General features: G+C 41.5%; 1 protein-coding gene across 2 annotated transcripts in view; it reads left to right on the top strand.

The window, feature by feature from the left end:
* The window catches only part of TENT2 (terminal nucleotidyltransferase 2), a 77200-nt gene that overhangs the window by 51538 nt on the left and 6072 nt on the right, over positions 1-19590 (top strand). For both annotated transcript variants that reach the window (XM_048850556.2, XM_048850557.2), the window contains exons 12-13: positions 3975-4111; positions 17004-17095. In XM_048850556.2, coding sequence (XP_048706513.2) covers positions 3975-4111; positions 17004-17095 — 229 coding nt within the window. The remainder of the gene's footprint in view (positions 1-3974; positions 4112-17003; positions 17096-19590) is intronic.

Raw genomic sequence — 19590 nt, 5'->3', positions numbered from 1 at the left:
GCTCTGTCAGTGAAACAGCTTGTTTTAGTTGAGAGCTACCATCCTTGAACACTTGTTAGCTTTTCAGTTAATGCATAAAGCTGGAATAATGTATTTCAGCCCTAAAGAAATTGCAAGCTCACACCATTTATCTGTTTAAAGAGTGGTATTTTGCCTGATTAACTTTGTCAAGTGGTGATCAGCAGCCCTTGGAGTTCCTGGAAAACCTCATGGAGGTGTGGGATATCCTCAAAGTTCTTAAACATTTTCCTGGCAGTAATGTCAAATACATGATATGCAGTTTGGTTTTTTGGAGGAATGAGGGTGGATTGATGTTAAATTTCTTTGATTTAAATCACTATTTAAATCAGCAAGTGGAAAATCATGTTAACCATTTGTACTTTTTAGTTATTTTCCAAATGAAAATTTCATTCTCATTGGTAGAACCATTAAAACATTATTACTTGATTTATTTAAATGCAGCTTTTAGACTAGATTTGGTAGTACTTCTTGCTAAAACAGGAGAGCACACTATAACTATACGCATTTATTTAAGCAATTGTATAGCTAGTTTATCACACATTTATTCAACAACTAAGGCAAGATTTTCACTGCTTAACGAAGTACTGGCATTTGGTGAAAAAAAATAAATAGCAGTATTCACATCATTAAGACTGAAACTAGATAATACAATACATGCTACATTGTGTCGTATTTATAAAGCTTGACCTCCAAATTTAGTTATGTTTTCCCCTTGCTGCTATTTTTTTAGAAAAGCAGTCTTAACTTATTAGTTAAAATATATTAGGATTCGTTAGTTCAACATACCTTTTATTTAGATGATACTAGATTATGATAAAAAGATAATAGGTTGTCATGAATTCAAATTAAATTTCAAACAGGCTTATTTTTAAAAAAGAATATACATTTTAAAAACCTGATTTTAGTTTTCAAAAAATTATTTTGAAAAAATTATTCACTGTGACCAGCAGAAATTAGAAAACAAGGCTTCTGTTTAAGAAAGTTTAAGAATTGTTCTTATCGTCCAAGAATAGTGGCTGGCATTTTTGGATCTTTTGAATGTGGTGCATTTCCAGCTTGTCACAGGAGGAGTCTTTTCCGTATTTGCTATGCTGGTGCTTGCATGATTGCTGGAAAGGAGTAAATTTAGTGAAGAAGCAGGCACAATAGATATACCCGAAAATTCCATCAGTTATCCTAAATGTTTTAATAATCATATGTCTATATTATGAGTAACTACTATGAACTCCTAAAAGGTTTCTTAAATATATGTCGTCTTAAGCTTTGGTTACCAACTTAAAAAACATTTCTAGTGATAATGGTATTTGATATTTTTTCATCCTTCTTTTATTTTTTTTCCTGTATGTATGTTTGTGCTTTCTTCTTGGCTAAAATATTTACCCTAGTGATGCCTGATGTTGACTGATGGGGTTACTATAACTATTTGTTGGCAGTAGATTACTTTTCATGGCAATCTGGTTAGTCTTTGTTTTAGCTCCATAAATAAAAATGAGGGACTGTTATCACATCTTTAAATATTGGTCAAGTTTCTTTAATTTAGATTAATGCCTGTATGTTTCCCTGGTCAGGTTCCGATCTAAGTGTGAGATAGCAATTGTACTAATGAAAATAGCTCATTTATTAATCTCTAAAACAAATGGGGCAATACTCCCTTTAGCCTAATTCCTTACCAGCTCAGTATGATGGCCTCAGTGCAGACTAGTGGATTTTTCTTGAAGTTGGGAAGGTCTTCGTCTTTTGTACGAATACAAAAAAGCCCTTGATAAATCCCATATTCCATTTCAGAAGTGTCTAGTAATAGCATGTAAATGTAGAAGCAGTAAATGTCTGCAATAGCAACTTCATTATGTTCACCTTTTTACGTATTCTTAGAGGGCAACAGTCCCAGCTGTCAACCTGTGTGTGTGTGTGAGGAGGGGAAAATATCTTAAGGCCCTTGTTACTATATGCTGTGGCTCTTTTGTTCACACCTACAGCAAACTGTAGGGATCGCTTCCACTCAGGTATTACATTTCTGGTGAAACTGATGTTAAAACAGTATGGAATGCTGCAGGATCTTTAGATATTTACTGAGTGCCTGTTGATAGAGAATGTGACTTTACTCATACAGTAACTCCTCACTTAACGTCCTCCTGCTTAACGTTGTTTCGAAGTTGTCGCTGCTCCATTAGGGAACATGCTCGTTTAAAGTTGTGCAATGCTCTCTTATAATGTCGTTTGGCTGCCTGCTCTGTCTACTGCTTATAAGAGTCTGTGAAAGAGCAGCGACTTTACAAGGGAGCATTGCACAAGTTCCTCTTCTCCACCTCCTCCCTCTCCCTTCCAGCGGTAGTGCTTCCCCCACCGCCAAACAGCTGTTTGGAGGTGCCTAGGACTTTCGGGGGGAGGGGGAAGGAGTGGGGATGCAGTGTGCTCCGGGGAGGTGGTGAGTGGAGTGAGAAGAGGTGGGCCTGGAGTGGAGCAGGGACAGGAAGAAGCGGGCCTGGAGCATCTCCCGGCAAGGTCGGCGCCTGTTCTTCTTGGGGGAAGCTGCCGCTGCTGCTGCACAAGGTGCTTCCTAGCATCCTTGTCTGCAGTAGGCTGTGCTTGTGAGGAGTGAGCCAGGGGCACCTCCTAACAACAGTACAGTATATAATGCCTTTTGTCTGCCCAAAAGAAATTACCTTGGAACCTAACCTTCCTCATTTACATTAAATCTTATGGGAAAATTGGATTAGTTTAACATCATTTCACTTAGTTACATTTTTCAGGAACATAACTACAACGTTAAGTGAGGAGTTACTGTTAAACTTGAGAGAAGCTTTCTGTACATTTCAGTTTTATTTTCTGAAAACTTAGCAGGCACAGGGAATAACAAAAAATAATAAATAACTGACCCTGAAGAGTTTCCTTCAGTTTTTGCTAATTTCTTCTCTTGCAAGCTGCAAGATTGCTTTCAGAAGTCTGTTAATTTCTGTACATTTCCTTTTTAAAAAGTTGCAATTCAAGAACTAGAATCTTTTCATATGTGCCCTCTTATTACAGGGATTTCAAACCTACTGCATTAGCTAGGAATACAAGGTTGTTACATTCCCTCTTCTTACGATTCCTTCTGCCATGCCTCCATATTCTGAGGTGAACTTGCAAGATATGGTGCTGTACAAGTTTCTCTTAAACATAATGATGATGATGATGAATACCTGATCTGTATGCAAAATGGCAAGACTGGCAGTTGTTTGCTGCTATTTTAACATGCCCATCTTATGTTTAGGAAAGTTAAATTGTTTAAAAAAAAAATTAAAAGGGAAAATTTAAATAAGTTATTTAGTCGGGTGAAGACTTTCTGAATTGGTAAAGGCAACTCTTCTTGTGGTCAGCCTCCAATATTTTTGGTGGAAAAACAAAAGTGCCATGGATTATATAGTCAGGTATATGTTGATTGTTAAATGATTTTTAATGTTTTCACTTAACTTGATTAGAGGAAATGCTGCTACTACTATAGTCTTTGAAATCATTGTCTGAGAAGATGCATGGTCACATAGGAGCCAGGGGTTTGACACATTGGTTTAAAACTAACTATGAAATAAGTTTCCCCTCCCTTTCAGACTGTCTGTCATAGTGGGTATGCAAATAAAAATTCAATTTTGAGATTTTTCTGATGTGACCGTTCTTGGGCATCTTCATGAAGGGAAAGGGAGCACAGGAAATAACATGACTGACTGTCCCCACGCAGGGGATGATTAATTCTCGTTGAGGTCAGTGGAGTTACTTATATGCAACAGAGGAGTAGGAGGAACAATAGGGCCCTTCACTGGTAAATAGAAACTGGGCCATGCACACTTACAGCACTTGCTAAATAAATGATGGGCAACTTTCTGCTGTGTATGTCTGATCTTGAAAGCACCTAGATTAAGTGCAGTCTTGCAGCATGTACTTTACGAAAGGCTATATTCTCTATTCTTTTATTTTGACAGGAATCTTTTAATCCTACTATGCAGCTGCACCTTGTACATCAAGCTCCACGCACCGTTCCTCCTTACCTCTCCAAAAATGGATCGACTCTTGGAGATTTATTAGTGGGCTTCTTCAAATACTATGCCACAGAATTTGAGTAAGTGATCAACTTCTACCTGTGTTTAGCATCTTGCAATAAATGAAAATGCCTCATGTTTGGACTTAGCTTGCTAACATTTTAAGACTGATCAGCAGAGAGAGAGGAATGGTTTGGAGACAGGATGGGGGTGATGAAGAGCAAGGAGAGAAATAAATGAAAAGGGGCACATGACAGCTCTTGGATGTGCCTGTGTAAGCTTGGCACTGAGATGTGCCTACGGTTGTTTAATAAACTACCTTAGTTTAATCTGTAAAATAGTCTGTCAAAAATCAGATAGCTCTATTGTCCTAAAGCCAGCTATTTGTTAGTGTGTTGTTTTAGACTGAAACTTCCCTCTCCAAAGAGATTCAGAGTTTCTGGATGCAACTGAAGGTATTGATTTTGACCTGAAGTAGGTTGGGTCCTGATTACTTCAGTGGCTTCTTCATTGTTTCATAGTTTCACCTTATATTAACTGAGGTGCTTGACCTAACGGCCCCCTGTTTGACCCAAACAGTTTAGGTCAAAACAAACACCTTGAATTTTTACCTGGAAATCAACTGCTGTTCAGTACAGATCAGAGTACATTTTACATGATCTGCAGTTCTTCTTCGAGTGCTTGCTCATGTAGATTCCAATTAGGTATGTGCGTGCTGTGTGCACAGTAGCCGGAAGGTTTTTCCCCTGCTGGTATCTGTCGGGTTGGTTCAGGTGCCCCTGGAGTCATGCCTCCATTGCACCGTATATAGGGTCCTGCTGACCTGCCGTCACTTCAGTTCCTTCTTACCGCCTGTGACAGTTAGCCGGAAGGCTAGTTTCTCTTGCTTCGGCAAGCCTTCTCCCTAGTGGTCTTCAGACTGTTCTCTATAAATAGTTAAATCGGTTTGTTCGTAGTTGTAGTTAGTTTAGTCATTGTATGGTTAGAATTCCAGTAAGGAATTATTCTGGGGATTACCCGCCATTTTCCCTACCCTTCTCCCCTCACCCCTTTCCCCGGCACCAGGGCATGCCTCAGTCTCTGGGATTTAAACCCAGTGCAGCTTGTAACAAGCCTATGCCCCGGAGCGACCCTCACACTTCCTGCTTGAAGTGTCTGGGGCAATTGCATCAGAAGGACTGTTTGCAAGATCTGCAAAGAGACCAACGATTAAAAATCCTTCTGATGGAGGCTGCTCTCCAACCCCACTCGGAGCCAAGTTTGCCCAAGCCAATGCTAGCACCTCTACATCAGTGCGCAGTGCCCTGGCATTGACACAGGAGACTTTGGCACTGAGAAAGACTCTAATAGAGATGCTCTGCACCGGCAGTGCTCTCTGCAGAGGGGCTCTGCACATGGTAATGCAAGGCCAGGAGCAAGAGTCGGTCCTGATTAGAACCTTGTCTTCGTCATTGCCACATGAAGCAGTGGCTCAAACCTCCATGGCTCCTGTACTCAAGAACAGTAGGGTCCACCAACAGCTCCTGAAGAGGGTGGCCCAGAACCTGGGGCTCCAGGTCGAGGAGATCTGAGTCCTTGGACCCCATGGTAGATATCCTGGCCCCCAGTGACTCTCAGAGTTGCTCTGCTGCTTATTAAGACCATAGAGGGTACCACAGAAACTTAGTGGCAGACCCTCACCTCTCTGCCCCGATGGTGAAAAGGACAGAGGGGAAATATTTTGTCCCCTCTAAAGGGTTTGAACATTTTTATTCACACCCACCACTGGACCCCTGTCATAAAAATAAAGGGAAGGGTAACCACCTTCTTTATACAGTGCTATAAAATCCCTCCTGGCCAGAGGCAAAACCCTTTCACCTGTAAAGGGTTAAGAAGCTAAGATAACCTCGCTGGCACCTGACCAAAATGACCAATGAGGAGACAAGATACTTTCAAATCGGGCGGGGGGGGAAAACAAAGAGTCTGTCTGTGTGATGCTTTTGCTGGGAACAGATCAGGAATGCAGACTCAAACTTCTGTAAAGTTAGTAAGTAATCTATCTAGAAATGAGTTAGATTTCCTTTTGTTTAATGGCTGGTAAAATACACTGTGCTGAATGGAATGTATATTCCTGTTTTTGTATCTTTTTGTAACTTAAGATTTTGCCTAGAGGGATTCTCTGTTTTGAATCTGATTACCCTGTAAGGTATTTACCATCCTGATTTTACAGAGGTGAATCTCTTACCTTTTCTTTAATTAAAATTCTTCTTTTAAGATCCTGATTGATTTTTCATTGTTCTTAAGATCCAAGGGTTTGGGTCTGTGTTCACCTGTACAAATTGGTGAGCATTTTTATCAAGCCTTCCCCAGGAAAGGGGGTGTAGGGCTTGGGGGGATATTTTGTGGGAAGACGTCTCCAAGTGGGCTCTTTCCCTGTTCTTTGTTTAACATGCTTGGTGGTGGCAGCATAGGGTTCAAGGACAAGGCAAAGTTTGTACCTTGGGGAAGTTTTTAACCTAAGCTGGTCAGAATAAGCTTAGGGGGTCTTTCATGCAGGTCCCCACATCTGTACCCTAGAGTTCAGAGTGGGGAAGGAACCTTGACAACTTCTAAGTGGTGGCAGCAGCAAATGAATGGGAATATAAAGGGTATCAAAGACCCACGTCTAAAGCCCAAGAGGCGAAGAAGCTGGACCTCTTCGGGAGGAAAGTCTATTCTACTGGGGGAGCTCCTGCTTTGGATTTCAAACCACCAGGTGATTCAGCTTCAGTTCCCGCGGGGCTATGTCAAAGTTCACAGAGCTTCTGCCAGAGGACTTGAGGGCTGTTTTCTCCACCTTGGTGGAGGAGGGCAAGCTTGTGAAACGGGCTTCGCTACTGACAGCCCTACATGTTGCCGATTCAGCTGCTTGGACCATGGTGTCGGCGTGGCCATGAGAAGAAGCTCCTGGCTGCAGGTATGAGGGCTCCCGTATGAGGTCCAACAGACCATCCAGGACCTCCTAATCGAGGGCTCAACCCTCTTCTCCAAGAGAACGGATTCACAGTTCCGTAGGCCTAATGACTCAAGAGCCACTCTCAAGTCCCTTGGCCACCATACCCCCTCAATGCAATGGAGGCATTTTAAGCCCCAGCCTCTGCCTTGATTCTACCAACCTCAGAACAGGCAAGACTATTCTAGGAGGCTTAATAGAAACCACAGGAGGCAGCCTCCTCCTTCATCTGCTCAGGGCTCTGGGCAGGTGAAACAGCGCTCTGGACAAAAACAAGCCTTTTGAAGGTGCACCCAAGGGCGACACACCAATTCAAACGTTGCATCCAACTATCCCATCCCTTCCTTTTCATGCCATGTATGGGTCCGGAACACATCTCCACATGGTAGAACTGGAATATTCTCTCCAGTTCAGCTTCTCTCCTCCCTCCCGCGTCCCTCTTCAGGGAACCCTCTCATGAGCATCTCCTAATGCAAGAGGTGCAGCTGCTACTGAGAGCGGGAGTGATGGAGGAGGTTCCTCTGAACAAATTCATGAAGAAGCTGAAGTTCTTTGGCCTCCATTATCCCTTCCCTGGATCCAGGAGGACTGGTATGCTGCCTTTGACTTGAAGGACGCATACTTTCATATATCCATAACTCCGCCAGACAAAAGGTTTCTTAGGTTTGTGGTAAACCACAATCGGTATCCGTTCACGGTCCTCCCCTTTGGCCTGTCAGTGGCACCTTGGGTGTTCACCAAGTGCATGGCAGTCATGGCCACATCCTTACAGAAGTGCCAGGTGCAGGTGTTTCCGTACCTCGACGACTGGTTGATCAAGGGCTGCTCCAGAACACAAGTGGAGACGCAGGAAGCCTAATAAGATCAACTTTTGACAGCTTTGGCCTTCTCCCCCACTCACATGATAGAGTTCATAGGGGCAGTGTTGGACTCAAGACAGGCGAGAGCATTCCAACCAGAGTCATGGTTTCAGACTCTGTGACATCATACAAGTTCTCAGATGTTTTCCTACCACTACGGCAAGGAATTGCCTGAAGCTCCTCAGCCACATGGCCACCTGTACTGATGTAGTGCAGCATGTCAGACTGAGGCTCTGACCCCTTTGGGCGTGGCTAGCATTGGTGTATTGACCAAACCAGGACAGTCTAGACAAGGTAGTCAGTCTTTCGTAGCCAGTTCTTGAGTCTTTCCTATGGTGGCTCAACCAGCAAGCTGTGTGTGCAGGGATTCCTTTCTCCAGACCTCCACCATCACTTTCCCTGGTCATGGACGCATCAGCAATGGGGTGAGGAGCGTATCTGGGGAAGCTCAGGGCCTCTGGTCCCAAGCGGGACTCACTTTACATCAACGTCAGATTGCTGAGGGCAGTCCGTCTGGCATGCCAGACCTCCCAAACTCACACACCTCCCCTCCAAGTATCAGTCGTGACAGACAATACAACAGGGATGTTTTATATAAAAAGAGGGAGCAGCACACTCCTCTCCCCTGTACCAGGAAGCCCTCAAACTGTGGGACTTTTGCATAACCCACTCGATACATTTTGAGGCATCTTATCTCCTCAGAGCGAGTTGACAGACCATCTCAGCAGGTCCTTTCACAACCACAGGTGGTCCATACACCTGGATGTCATGAACACCATCTTCCAGCAGCGGGGAATTCCCCAAATAGACTTATTCTCAACAAGACACAACAGGAAGTGTCCGTAGTTCTGCCCCTTCCTGACTCACATCCCAGACTCGATCACAGATGCTTTCCTTTTCTCTTGGAAGGACCACCTCCTTTACTTGTTTCCACCCATTCCACTCTTTCACAAGGTCCTACTCAAGGTTCGACGGGATGAAGCCTCTGTGATATTGATAGCTTCAGCCTGGCCATGTCAGTACTGGTACACGTCTCTTCTGAAGTTGTCAGTGGACACTCCGATCGCTTTACCGCTGCTCCTGGACCTGATAACTCAGGTTCATTGCCATCTTCAGCATCCCAATCTCGAATCTCTCCACATCACGGCTTGGAAGCTCCATGGCTAAATCCGATGGAGCTTGCTTGCTCTGATCCAGTTAGGGAAGTCCTCCTTGGTAATAGGAAACAGTCTACTATGGCCATCTACCTAGCCTAATTGAAAAGATTCGCGATTTGGTCATCGCAGAAACATAAGTCTCCTATGCACTTGTCAGTGCCTTTTATCTTGGGTACCTTCTGCACCTGAAGCAACAAGGGTTCTCTATGCCGTCAATAGAAGTCCACTTGGCTGCCATTTCTGCCTTTCACCCAGGCGTGGCTGGCCGATTTGTCTTCACCAATCCGATAGCTGGACGTTTTCCTAAAGGACTTGACAGGTTATACCCTCAAGTACAGCAACCAGTCCCAGACTGGTTCTTAACCTTGTTCTTTCCAGACTAATGGGGCCCCAATTTGAACTACTAGTGACATGCTCATTGCTCTCTCTCTCACGGAAGGTGGCATTTCTGGTGATGCCAGGAGGGTGTCAGAGCTTAATGCCCTAACATCCGAACCTGCTTACGCAGTCTTCTATAAGGACAAAGTTCAGCTTTGACCAACCCAGCCTTCCTCCTGAAGGTCATCTCCCAGTTTCATGTTAATCAGGACATTTTTCCTCCAGTTTTTTACCCTAAGCCACGCGCCAACAGCCGAGAGCAAAACCTCCACTCTATGGATATTCACTGGGCGTTGGCCTTTTATATCAAACTGGTGAAGCTACTCAACTATTCGTCATAGTAGCAGACAGAATGAAGGGTCTCCCAGTCTCTTCCCAAAAGAATTCATTGCGGATCACATCCTGTACCCGGACATGTTACGATCTGGCTAAAGTACCTGCCCCCGCCATGACCGCGCACTCCATGAGGGCGCAGGCACCTTCAGCAGCATTCCTGGTCCAGGTTCCAATCAAGGAAATTTGCACAGCTGTGACATGGTCCTCAATCCACACTTTTACCTCCCACTGTGCCATTACCCAGAAGGCTAGAGCGGCACTTCAGTCAGCGAACCCATGAGCTCCAATCCCATCTCCAAGTTCCTGCTTGAGTCATCTAATTGGAATCAACATGAGCAAGCACTCAAAGAAAAAACGATTACCTTTCATAACTAACTGTTCTTTGAGATGTTGCTCATGTCCATTACAAGATCCACCTGCCTATCCCTCTGTCGGAGCAGTGCCAGAAAGAAGGAACTGAAGTGGCAGCAGGTCGTCAGGACCCTATATACGGCACCATGGAGGCGCAACTCCAGGGGGCACCTGACCTGACCCGACTGATACCACTAGGGGGAAAACCTTCCGGCTACTGTGCATGTGGCACTCACACCCCTAATTGGAATCAACGTGAGCAACACATCGTGAAGAACAACAGTTACTAAAGGTATATTTTTAATTTAAAATGTATATTACTGTAGTGCATAGGAGCCCTGGTTATGGGCCAGGACCTCTCTGTGCTAGGTGACCAAACACAGTACAAAAAGGTTGCCCCTAACCCACAGAGCTTAAAATCTAAGTGTAAAATGAGACAACAGATGGGCTGTACAAGGAAACAATGAGACAGTACTGGTCAGCATGATAGGCAGTGGTCTCAGCATATCAGCCACCTAACCTTTGACAAGTTTTTTTTGTAAGCATCACAAACAGAGTTTGAAGGAGGATAATGTGGTAGCTTTGTGGATGTTCATGGTGAGCTGCTCCCAAGCATGAGGGGCAGCATGGGGGAAAGCACGAAGATATTTGTTTGAAAATGTAATAACTGACTGATTGGAGTATTCTGTATCATGAGTCAGTTGGAGAAAGGAGTTGACCTCATAACAGCAAATTGAAAGATAGACAATGAAGGGCTTTGAAAATGAAAACAAATAGCTTATGTTTGGTGCAAAAAAGAAGGGGAAGCCAGTGGAGGGATGCAAAGAATGGGGTGACAGTCATAATGATGGGCTAGGAAGATGATTTTTACAGCAGCATTTGGAATGGATATGAATAGGGCAAGATTTCATTTGTCAAGGCCAGAGAGAAGGATGTTGTAGTAGCTGAGACATGAGAGAATAGCGTAGATGAAGTTTTATCTATGTGGATAGATAGGGAAGGTGTGATGCAGAAAGAATCCACAAGATTTCGACATGGATGTGAGAACCTAGACAGAGAGGCTTGAGTCGAAGACTTCTACCAGATTACTGGCCTGAGTGACAGGCAGGATGGTGGCGTGGTCCACAGTGATTGAGAGAGGAGGTAGTAAAGATTAAGAGCTATGTTTTAGTCATGTTGAGTTTGGGGAGATGGCTCGACATTCATGAAGAGATGTCAGAGAGACAGGCCAAGATTTTAATTTGGATAGGAGGAGAGGTCTGGAGTAGAGAGGTAGATCAGTGAGTTTTAGTATAGAGATGGTAGTTGAATTTGTGAATATGAATGAGATTACCCAGAGATAAGGTATCGCGGTAGAAGAGAAGGGGACCAAGAACAAAGCCCCTTAGAACCCCATATTAAGAATCTTCTGAAGGATACATTGAATGTGCAATTAGAGATAGGAGAAGAACGAGGAGAGGACAGAGTCATGGAAACTGCGAGAGGACAAGATTTCAAGAAGAGCATGAATTATTTCAGTTTTCCAAGAGCATGTTGTGATATCATTCTGGAATATTTTCCTTTAAAAGAAAATAATGAAACCTGGGAGTTTTTATTTTAAAAAAATTCTCACGTTAAGAGAACGTGAATATTGTATGGTTGAGCATTCATATAAAAGAAGACAAATGTTATACAGTATATCAAACTTTTTTGCAGCATATAGATTCCTGTCATATTTTTTCATTCTTACATACTTAATGCTGTTTTCATTACTGTAATGCTCCAATACTTCTAATGATCTTTCAGTTCTCTATATAATTGAATACCGTATATACTTGATCATAAGCTGGTTCGTTTATAAGCCAACCCCCCCAAGATGGATAAGTAAAAATGGTAAAAACTGTATAACCCTTTCATAAGCCGACCGTATATTTCAGAGGTTGGCAAACTTCAGCTCCCAGCCAGCCAGGGTAAGCTGCTGGCGGGTTGGGACGTTTTTGTTTACCTGGAGCGTTCACAGGCATGGAGCTCCCTTTGGCCGCGGTTTGCCATTCCCAACCAATGGGAGCTGCAGGAAGTGGTGCCACTTCCTGCAGCTCCCATTGGCTGGGAACGGCAAACCGCGGCCACAAGGAACTGAGGGGCTTCATGCCTGCAGACGCTCCAGGTAAACAAAAGGACAATGTATTAGATATTCAATGATTCTAAAGAGTTTAAAATCATCAAATTTTGCCGTAGACCCGTTTTATAAGCTGACCCCTGCTCTTTGTTGCGTCACATTTTTACCAAAAATAGTTGGTTTATGAACGAGAATATATGGTAATTTAATCAGCAGCATGCACAATACGATACTACTTTTCAACAAGCAGAAGAGCCTTCCTTAAGAACATAAGAACGGCCATACTGGGTCAGACCAAAGGTCCATCTAGCTCAGTGTCCTGTCTTTTGACAGTAGCCAATGCAAGGTGCCCCAGAGGGGATGAACAGAACAGATTATCATCAAATGATCCATCCCCTGTCACCCATTCCCAGCTTAGTTGCATTTCAGGGGACGAGGTAGTTAACTATGCACTTATTTCATACTTAGGCGGCCTATATATTCCAGCGAATTTTCACTATTGACCTATTATACAACATAGTACAGATTAAAGAATAATTATTTGTATGTAGAATTCATATAAGTAGCTTTCATAGCTTCTGGCCTATACAGAGTAATACATAATATTACAAGATGTAACACACAATATAGGTGTTATAGAGAAAAATATACAATTTAGAAGTAGTATGACCGTATAATTGAAAATTGTATCATAATGGATATTCACAATGGGACATAATTAAAGTTTCATCTGCATCCTCAACACTGTTGTTACCTGGCTTGAGTGTTTAATTGGTCAGCTGTCACAGGGTTTTGGGTGGAGGGAGAACAATGTAATATTATTTGGTGATCAGTTTGAGAGATCGTTTCTAAATGAAGACAGTGGATTTTTAAATTAAATTTTATATACATCATATCCGGTAGAATTAAGTAATTCTTATGACAAAGGTAGCATGGTCCAGTAGGTAGGGCACTGGGCTGGAACTCAGAGCTGGGTTGTGTTCGCAGCTACACCATTGTCCTGCTATGTGATCCTGGGCAAGTCACTTCACCTTGTTATGTGTCTCTTTACCCTCTCACTGTTTGTCTGTCTTGTCTATTTACACTGTAAACTCTTTCAAGCAGAGGTTGTCTATTAAAATGTGTTTGTACAGTGCGTAGACTCCAGTCTCAGTTGGGGCCTCTAGGCACCACTGTAATACAAATTATAAATGAAATAATCGAGGGGAAAATAAGATTGTCCCAGAAGTACCACACATGGAAAAGCTTAAATAAACTTGTTATGCAGCAATATTGGCAAACAATACACAATTTGATTCTCATACACTGGATTGCATTTGATTTAAATTTCACTCTAATAATGTTTTGTACATAATTCAACTTGCTGAGGATGTGTTTTTAAATGTTTTTTGAAGTGTGAACTTTTAGTAAGTAAATGGAATCTCTTCAAAGAACATAATTTTTTATTCCAAATTATCAAAGCTGTACTTTCAGAATATTCAAGTCTAATGCACAGTGTAAAGTAGTCTGGAAGTGTATTCAAAAGAAAATAATCTACTGAAACTCCTCTCTGTTTATCAGACCCTCTTACGAGCCTCGTGTCTGATTTCACACAACAGCTCTGAGTGAAGGCAGCAGGTTTTTACTTGGCAAACACTCTTTAACAAAGCAAGGGCTGATTTGATAAATGCCTTGCTTATATCCAGTGGATTTTGCTGTGGAATTGGAGACTAAATAAAGGCACAATGAAAGATGCAATCTTCTTTTTAAATCTTACCTGTTTATTGAAAAGTGAAAATGTTTTACTTTCAGAATTTATTCTTCTGAATTAGAATTTTAAATAAAAATAACTGTATAATGTTTTTTTTCATGTTACTTGAAACTATGTAGTCCCTAGTGATGAAAAATAGATTCTAAAATGCCCTTGGAGGGGTTGGGGTGCTGATTTTTATAGCAAGTGTTTTTGAGTTACATAATTGATGTTGGGCTATGGGTTTAAGGTCATCCTATGAATAAGCTGTATTTGGTTAGAGATGACAAAATAAGTATGGATTGGTCGTGTGATCTCTATCTTCATTTTTGGAGTGTGAGGAAGAGCAAAGTATATAACAAGTAGAGTAGTTCATAGCTCTGTTCATCTATTCAGAATACAGCTGGGAAGATAATGCAATAATGAACACTGACTTAAATTAATAGTTAATTGCTTTTGAATGTATTCACAATGTACTTGTTCATTTTCTTTGAACATTTGTGTAAGTAACTTTTTTTGTCCACAAGAATGCATAATGTGCTCGTGCAAAAGTTTGTACCAGAAGCATTTGCCTGGCTGTCGTGAAATCTTTGTGGTTCTTTCCTTGAAATGTTTGTCTGCTGCTCAGAGAACAGAAACATCATGTGATCAGTGACACCAGAAATAGCTGATGACATAGTTGAAACAAAGGGCATATTTTAAACTCATAGGTTGAAATATATTTGCATAAAATACTCATTGAGCAATTACAAATAGCGAACAAACTTGTAAACATTTTTTACAAACCAAAAAGTCTATAGTCCAGTAAATAAATTACTTGTTGTGAATAGTTCAATTCTAATTCAGACTCCTAATTTTAGTAGGAATACAATGTTAATGAATAGTAAATGGGGATATCAACTAAGAGTAGTTACTGTCATGATTCAGTGAAGTGCAAAATGTGATTTAAACAACTAGAAATGCTACTTCATTGTTCCCAAACACTTATTAGTATAGAACAGCTTAAAATATTTAGATTTTTCTGCAATAAAATATACAGAAAATATTCCCCCCTCCCTTTTTTTTTTTTTTTTCCTGAAGATGCAACTGCTTATCTTGAAGCCAGGTAGAACCTCAATAATTTGTAAGGAGGGGAGAGAGGGGGAATGTGTATCATGTTCAGTGTGCACCAAAGTGGCTTCACTGCCTGCTGTGATCTGCTCAGTTTAGATATTCTGTTCCATAACTCTTCTCTTTAGCTTGTTTAAGATAAGACATTATAGCCATGTTGGGGTGAGAGCTAAATGATGGTGTCTAATATTACTCTTTCCTCTGTGACCCATGTTTTCTAGAACTGCAGTGGAACCTTGCTAATAATACTGTGGTCACTGCATCTTTTCAAGTCGCCCCGTATGCCTGAAACCCTTTCTCAACCTGCCTACATGGTTAATGAATTAGTAAATCTATGTTGTTCATTTGACATGGGCATTACAGTATTTAGTTACAATACTTTATATTCTACTGATAAATGTTCCCTAATTTGTGAAAACTAGTGGGAGATGCAAGGAGCTACTAGAGTGGTGGTATGGATAGGAGCTAAAGTTTTTGCTGGCCTTGAATGCTAGACATATTTACCGTTTATACTTTTGTTATTGCATAGGAACAGTCAATCAAGAGAAATTTAAATATGTAAAAATGTGTGGCTAAGTTGTTTGAAGTATTTCAGCTAAATTGTACATTAAGCAATTTGTCCTGCAACCCCATGAGAAGTTTCAACAAACTGTTAAACGTGTATTTTTTTGAGTTATGGAAGAGTGAAAATATATTTTCTGCGATAAAGATGGATGTGCACTTAACTCAAGTGGCTGAACTTCACAAGCTGAAACTTTTCAGGTGTCTAGTCTGAAGTCGTGAATAAGAACTAGTTTGTAAAAAGTACTTTGAATACAGTCTTCCGTAAAGCTATGGGGGAAGATTCTCAGTTGGTGTAAATTCTCATGGCTCCATTGATGTACAATTTTAAACAGTCAGAAGGTTTGAGAGGAAAAAGTGTAAAGGTTCTCTAATATCCTTACCTTGCTTGTAGGCTTTGTGCAGGCTTTCTGCACAAGTATGAATTTCACCAGTCTTAGAGTAAACTACTGTACTGTATATTATGATTAAATGTTGGACATTTTTAATGACACCCACTATATAGCCACAGTTAGACCTAATTTTATTACCGTGCCCTTCCCCTACTTCTCAACCTACACCGGTCAGCTTGGCTTGTTTTAATTAGAATTTTAATAGTGTCTCAAATTCTAATTGTCTTTTTAAGTTAAAACAGGATGTTGGACACCCTAGATTTGAGCTGTGAAGGGATCAATTTTTATTTATTTATTTATTTTTAAGAAAGCGTTTCACCACCAAGTCATAATGTACATTGAGGTCTGTGGTGTTCTGTATTGCTGAAATGTTTTGATGATTTATTTTAATGTGTGTATGAAAATTTTGCCTCTTGTCTCCCCCTCATGTTTTCCACTCGCCAAAATGGTTAACTGCCATGAAGACTGATCTCCATTATTTTCTGAAGAGAAACAGAGGCTGCTCAAGACAATCTGCCACCCTATGCAAAATTTTAGTGTGCCACTCCACTCCTACCCCCTACAGCAGAAGTTCTCAAGTGGGGGAGGGGCATGCACCCTACATTAGACTTTCTGGGCTGAGGGTGGTGAGCCTTCTGATAGTTCAGTGGTTATGGTAGATGTGGAGTAGGAGCTAAGCACTAGGTCACAACACTATTCACTCAGGTGTGGTCTGGCTGTCTCTCCATCAAGAGGAGAGAGCTGCAGCCAGTCAAATCTGACTGAGTGGCATTGGAACCTGGTGTACAGGGTTGCACTGCTACTCAAGTTTGGCCTGGCTGCCCCAGGCAGTGGCCTAGTTTGTCTGTGGCTAGAGCAGCCCCTGCTAGAAACACCAAAAAAAATATTGCTACTTCGAACTACTATCCTCTGAAATTCCTAAGTCATAACTCTGTATGAGCACTTTACCTATTTTATGTGTAACCATATACTGATGGTTCAAAAAGCAATCTGTGTTAAGTGTCTGCAAATTGTTTTCCTTTCCTCTAGCTGGAGCCGCCAAATGATTTCAGTTCGTGAAGCCAGAGCCATTCCAAGACCTGATGGCATTGAATGGAGAAACAAATTCATTTGTGTAGAAGGTAAAGTGTGAAGCTGCAATTTTTGTGTTTTCAGTTTCATATATTTAGTTCCTTGATAGCATTGATTTAAGCTAGCCTGTCACTCATAGACTTTGCTTGTCTCTTATTTCAGGCATTTTCAATAATACATGCAGATACATAATATATTATATGACATTTCAGTGGAAAAGTTAATGTACCCAAGATAGATTACTGTCTTACAACTATGTAGCAAAGTCCTAAGTGACTAAAGTGGAAATATTTGTTGGCTTCTCTCCTTTGAGTGATTGATTTTTTTTTTTTAATCATTGTCCTATAATACCTTGTGCTTCACTTCACATATTATTTTATTCAGTGACTGCTCCCAGTTTATCTTTCACTTACGGTACTGTGTTATAGGCAGAGCTGATAATGTTGCTTAGTGTTAAGGATGCGTGATATTACCCATTATATGACTTTGATAGTTCTCAGAGGATCAGGTGGACGAGTGGATAGCACACCCAGTGTCCAGTCTCTCACCTCCTGGTGGGAAGGGCTTTCTGTCCAATTACTAACCCTTGTTACGTGGCTTAGCTTCACCTCTGGGTTTTCGATGCCCTATCCTCTCCTTACTAGAGTGGGGTGAGGCTTTGGCCCCTCCTGCAACAAGGGAAGTTGTTAGGGGAGCCTGGGCCTTCCCTCCTTCTAACTGGATTCTGACCTCTGACCCAGGACCCTGTGAGAGACGACAATATCTGACTCACTGGAGGCTTCTTCAGTACCCTTACTCTGGAGCCCTGAGGCTGGTTTTGTCACGTTCCCCCTTTTGAGCTGAGTTGCTCCCTTTTAAGGTTCCTCTCCATTTGGAGCATGCTCTGCAGGTTGGGAGGGGCAGGACTCCCCTCCCACTGGACCCAGTGTGGGATTTGTACACCCTGTCACACTGATCCTTTTTTCAGTTGCTAATAATTTTGGCAAATTCAAATTTTCTATTCTGATTGTCCGTCTGCCTCAGGCTGAATTTTTTTAGAACATTTCAGCCATAATGGTCTAGCCATTTCCAAGAACAAGGCTAGAGAAAAATACATTGTTTTGCATTGTTTTGAATTGTTAAAATTCTGGCAACCTTTTCTTTGAGAAGATGTAGCACCTCCGTGCTTTGGAGCAGGGAGTCAGAATTTGGTGGTGGTGGTGGTGGGGGGGGGGTCCGTTGTGTCAAGGACGTCTCTTTTGCTATTCCTGTGAAAATCTGCCCAAATTGGGCCAAGTTATAAGCCTTTGAAAAATCTCAGTTCGCTCATGCTCAGTGGTGATGTCTTAGTTTTAGTACTTAAATCACTGATTCTATCCACATTGGGAGTGCTTTCGCCCCTCATGGCCCTCAGTGCTGACCTAACTGCACGTGTGCCATGCCATCCCCTTGTAGCTCATATGAGTGACTGGACTGCATATGTTTTTAGAGAAGCTTGCACAATAGCTGTCTGCACTGTATCTGATTCAGGCCAGTATTAGTCTCATTTCCATAAGCCTTTAACATAGCTGTGCAGTTGTAGATTTTTTTTTTCAAAAATAGTTTAAAACCTGCCTTGCCACTACCCTTGAAACAGTCTGGATTCTAATGTTTCCTAATGAAAAAATACTTTTAGTCCTCTTCTCAATCATAGAATCATAGAATATCAGGATTGGAAGGGACCTCAGGAGGTCATCTAGTCCAACCCCCTGCTCAAAGCAGGGCCAATCCCCAATTTTTGCCCCAGATCCCTAAATGGCCTCCTCAAGGACTGAACTCACAACCCTGGGTTTAGCAGGCCAATGCTCAAACCACTGAGCTATCCCTCCCCCCCATCAAATTGTCAGGATGGCAATTTGATTATTTTATATTTGACATTCATTTTTAGTGAATTATTCTTCTGATTAATGAGTAAAATTTACATTATACTGGAGTTTCCCTTTGAAAACTTTGACGTTTAGGAAACATTGAGGGACACTTACAGTTGATTTATTTTAATTAAAATGTTGCATACATAATCTTGCAAAATTCTTCTTGCCCAGTCTTCCAGTAAGTGTTTTTCTTTTGACAGGAGACTAAAATATAATTTTTATTGTCATTTATTAGCATAGCATGGGAAAGGTTTGAGTCTGCACTAGGACAGCTGCCTGACAATCTTGGGAAGGCTTTGCAGCCCCTCACTTGTCATTTTAAAGTTTTTATGATCTTGGGTGCAGTATGGAATGCCTGGAGGCTCCTAACTAATATTACAGAATCATTCAGCATCAAATTTCAAACAGATAAAAGGAAATACTATGCTACTTCACATGGCATATAATCAGCATTTGGAATTCACTGTAGTAACAGGTCACTGTGTGAAATTCTGTGTCTAGATTTTAGAATGCTGAACATCTTGTGAATCGGATGGCCAATATTCTGATCCAGTATAAAGGCATATCTCACTGTAAAGTAAAATCTGCTAGTAAGCACCCAGTGAAATATTTTAAACCTATTTTAGGATGGAAAAAAATTCTAGAACCATGCCAAA

The sequence above is a fragment of the Caretta caretta genome, chromosome 5 (assembly GCF_965140235.1).
Source record: "Caretta caretta isolate rCarCar2 chromosome 5, rCarCar1.hap1, whole genome shotgun sequence".
Lineage (NCBI taxonomy): Eukaryota > Metazoa > Chordata > Testudines > Cheloniidae > Caretta > Caretta caretta.
This window is presented reverse-complemented; position numbering and strand designations above follow the sequence as displayed.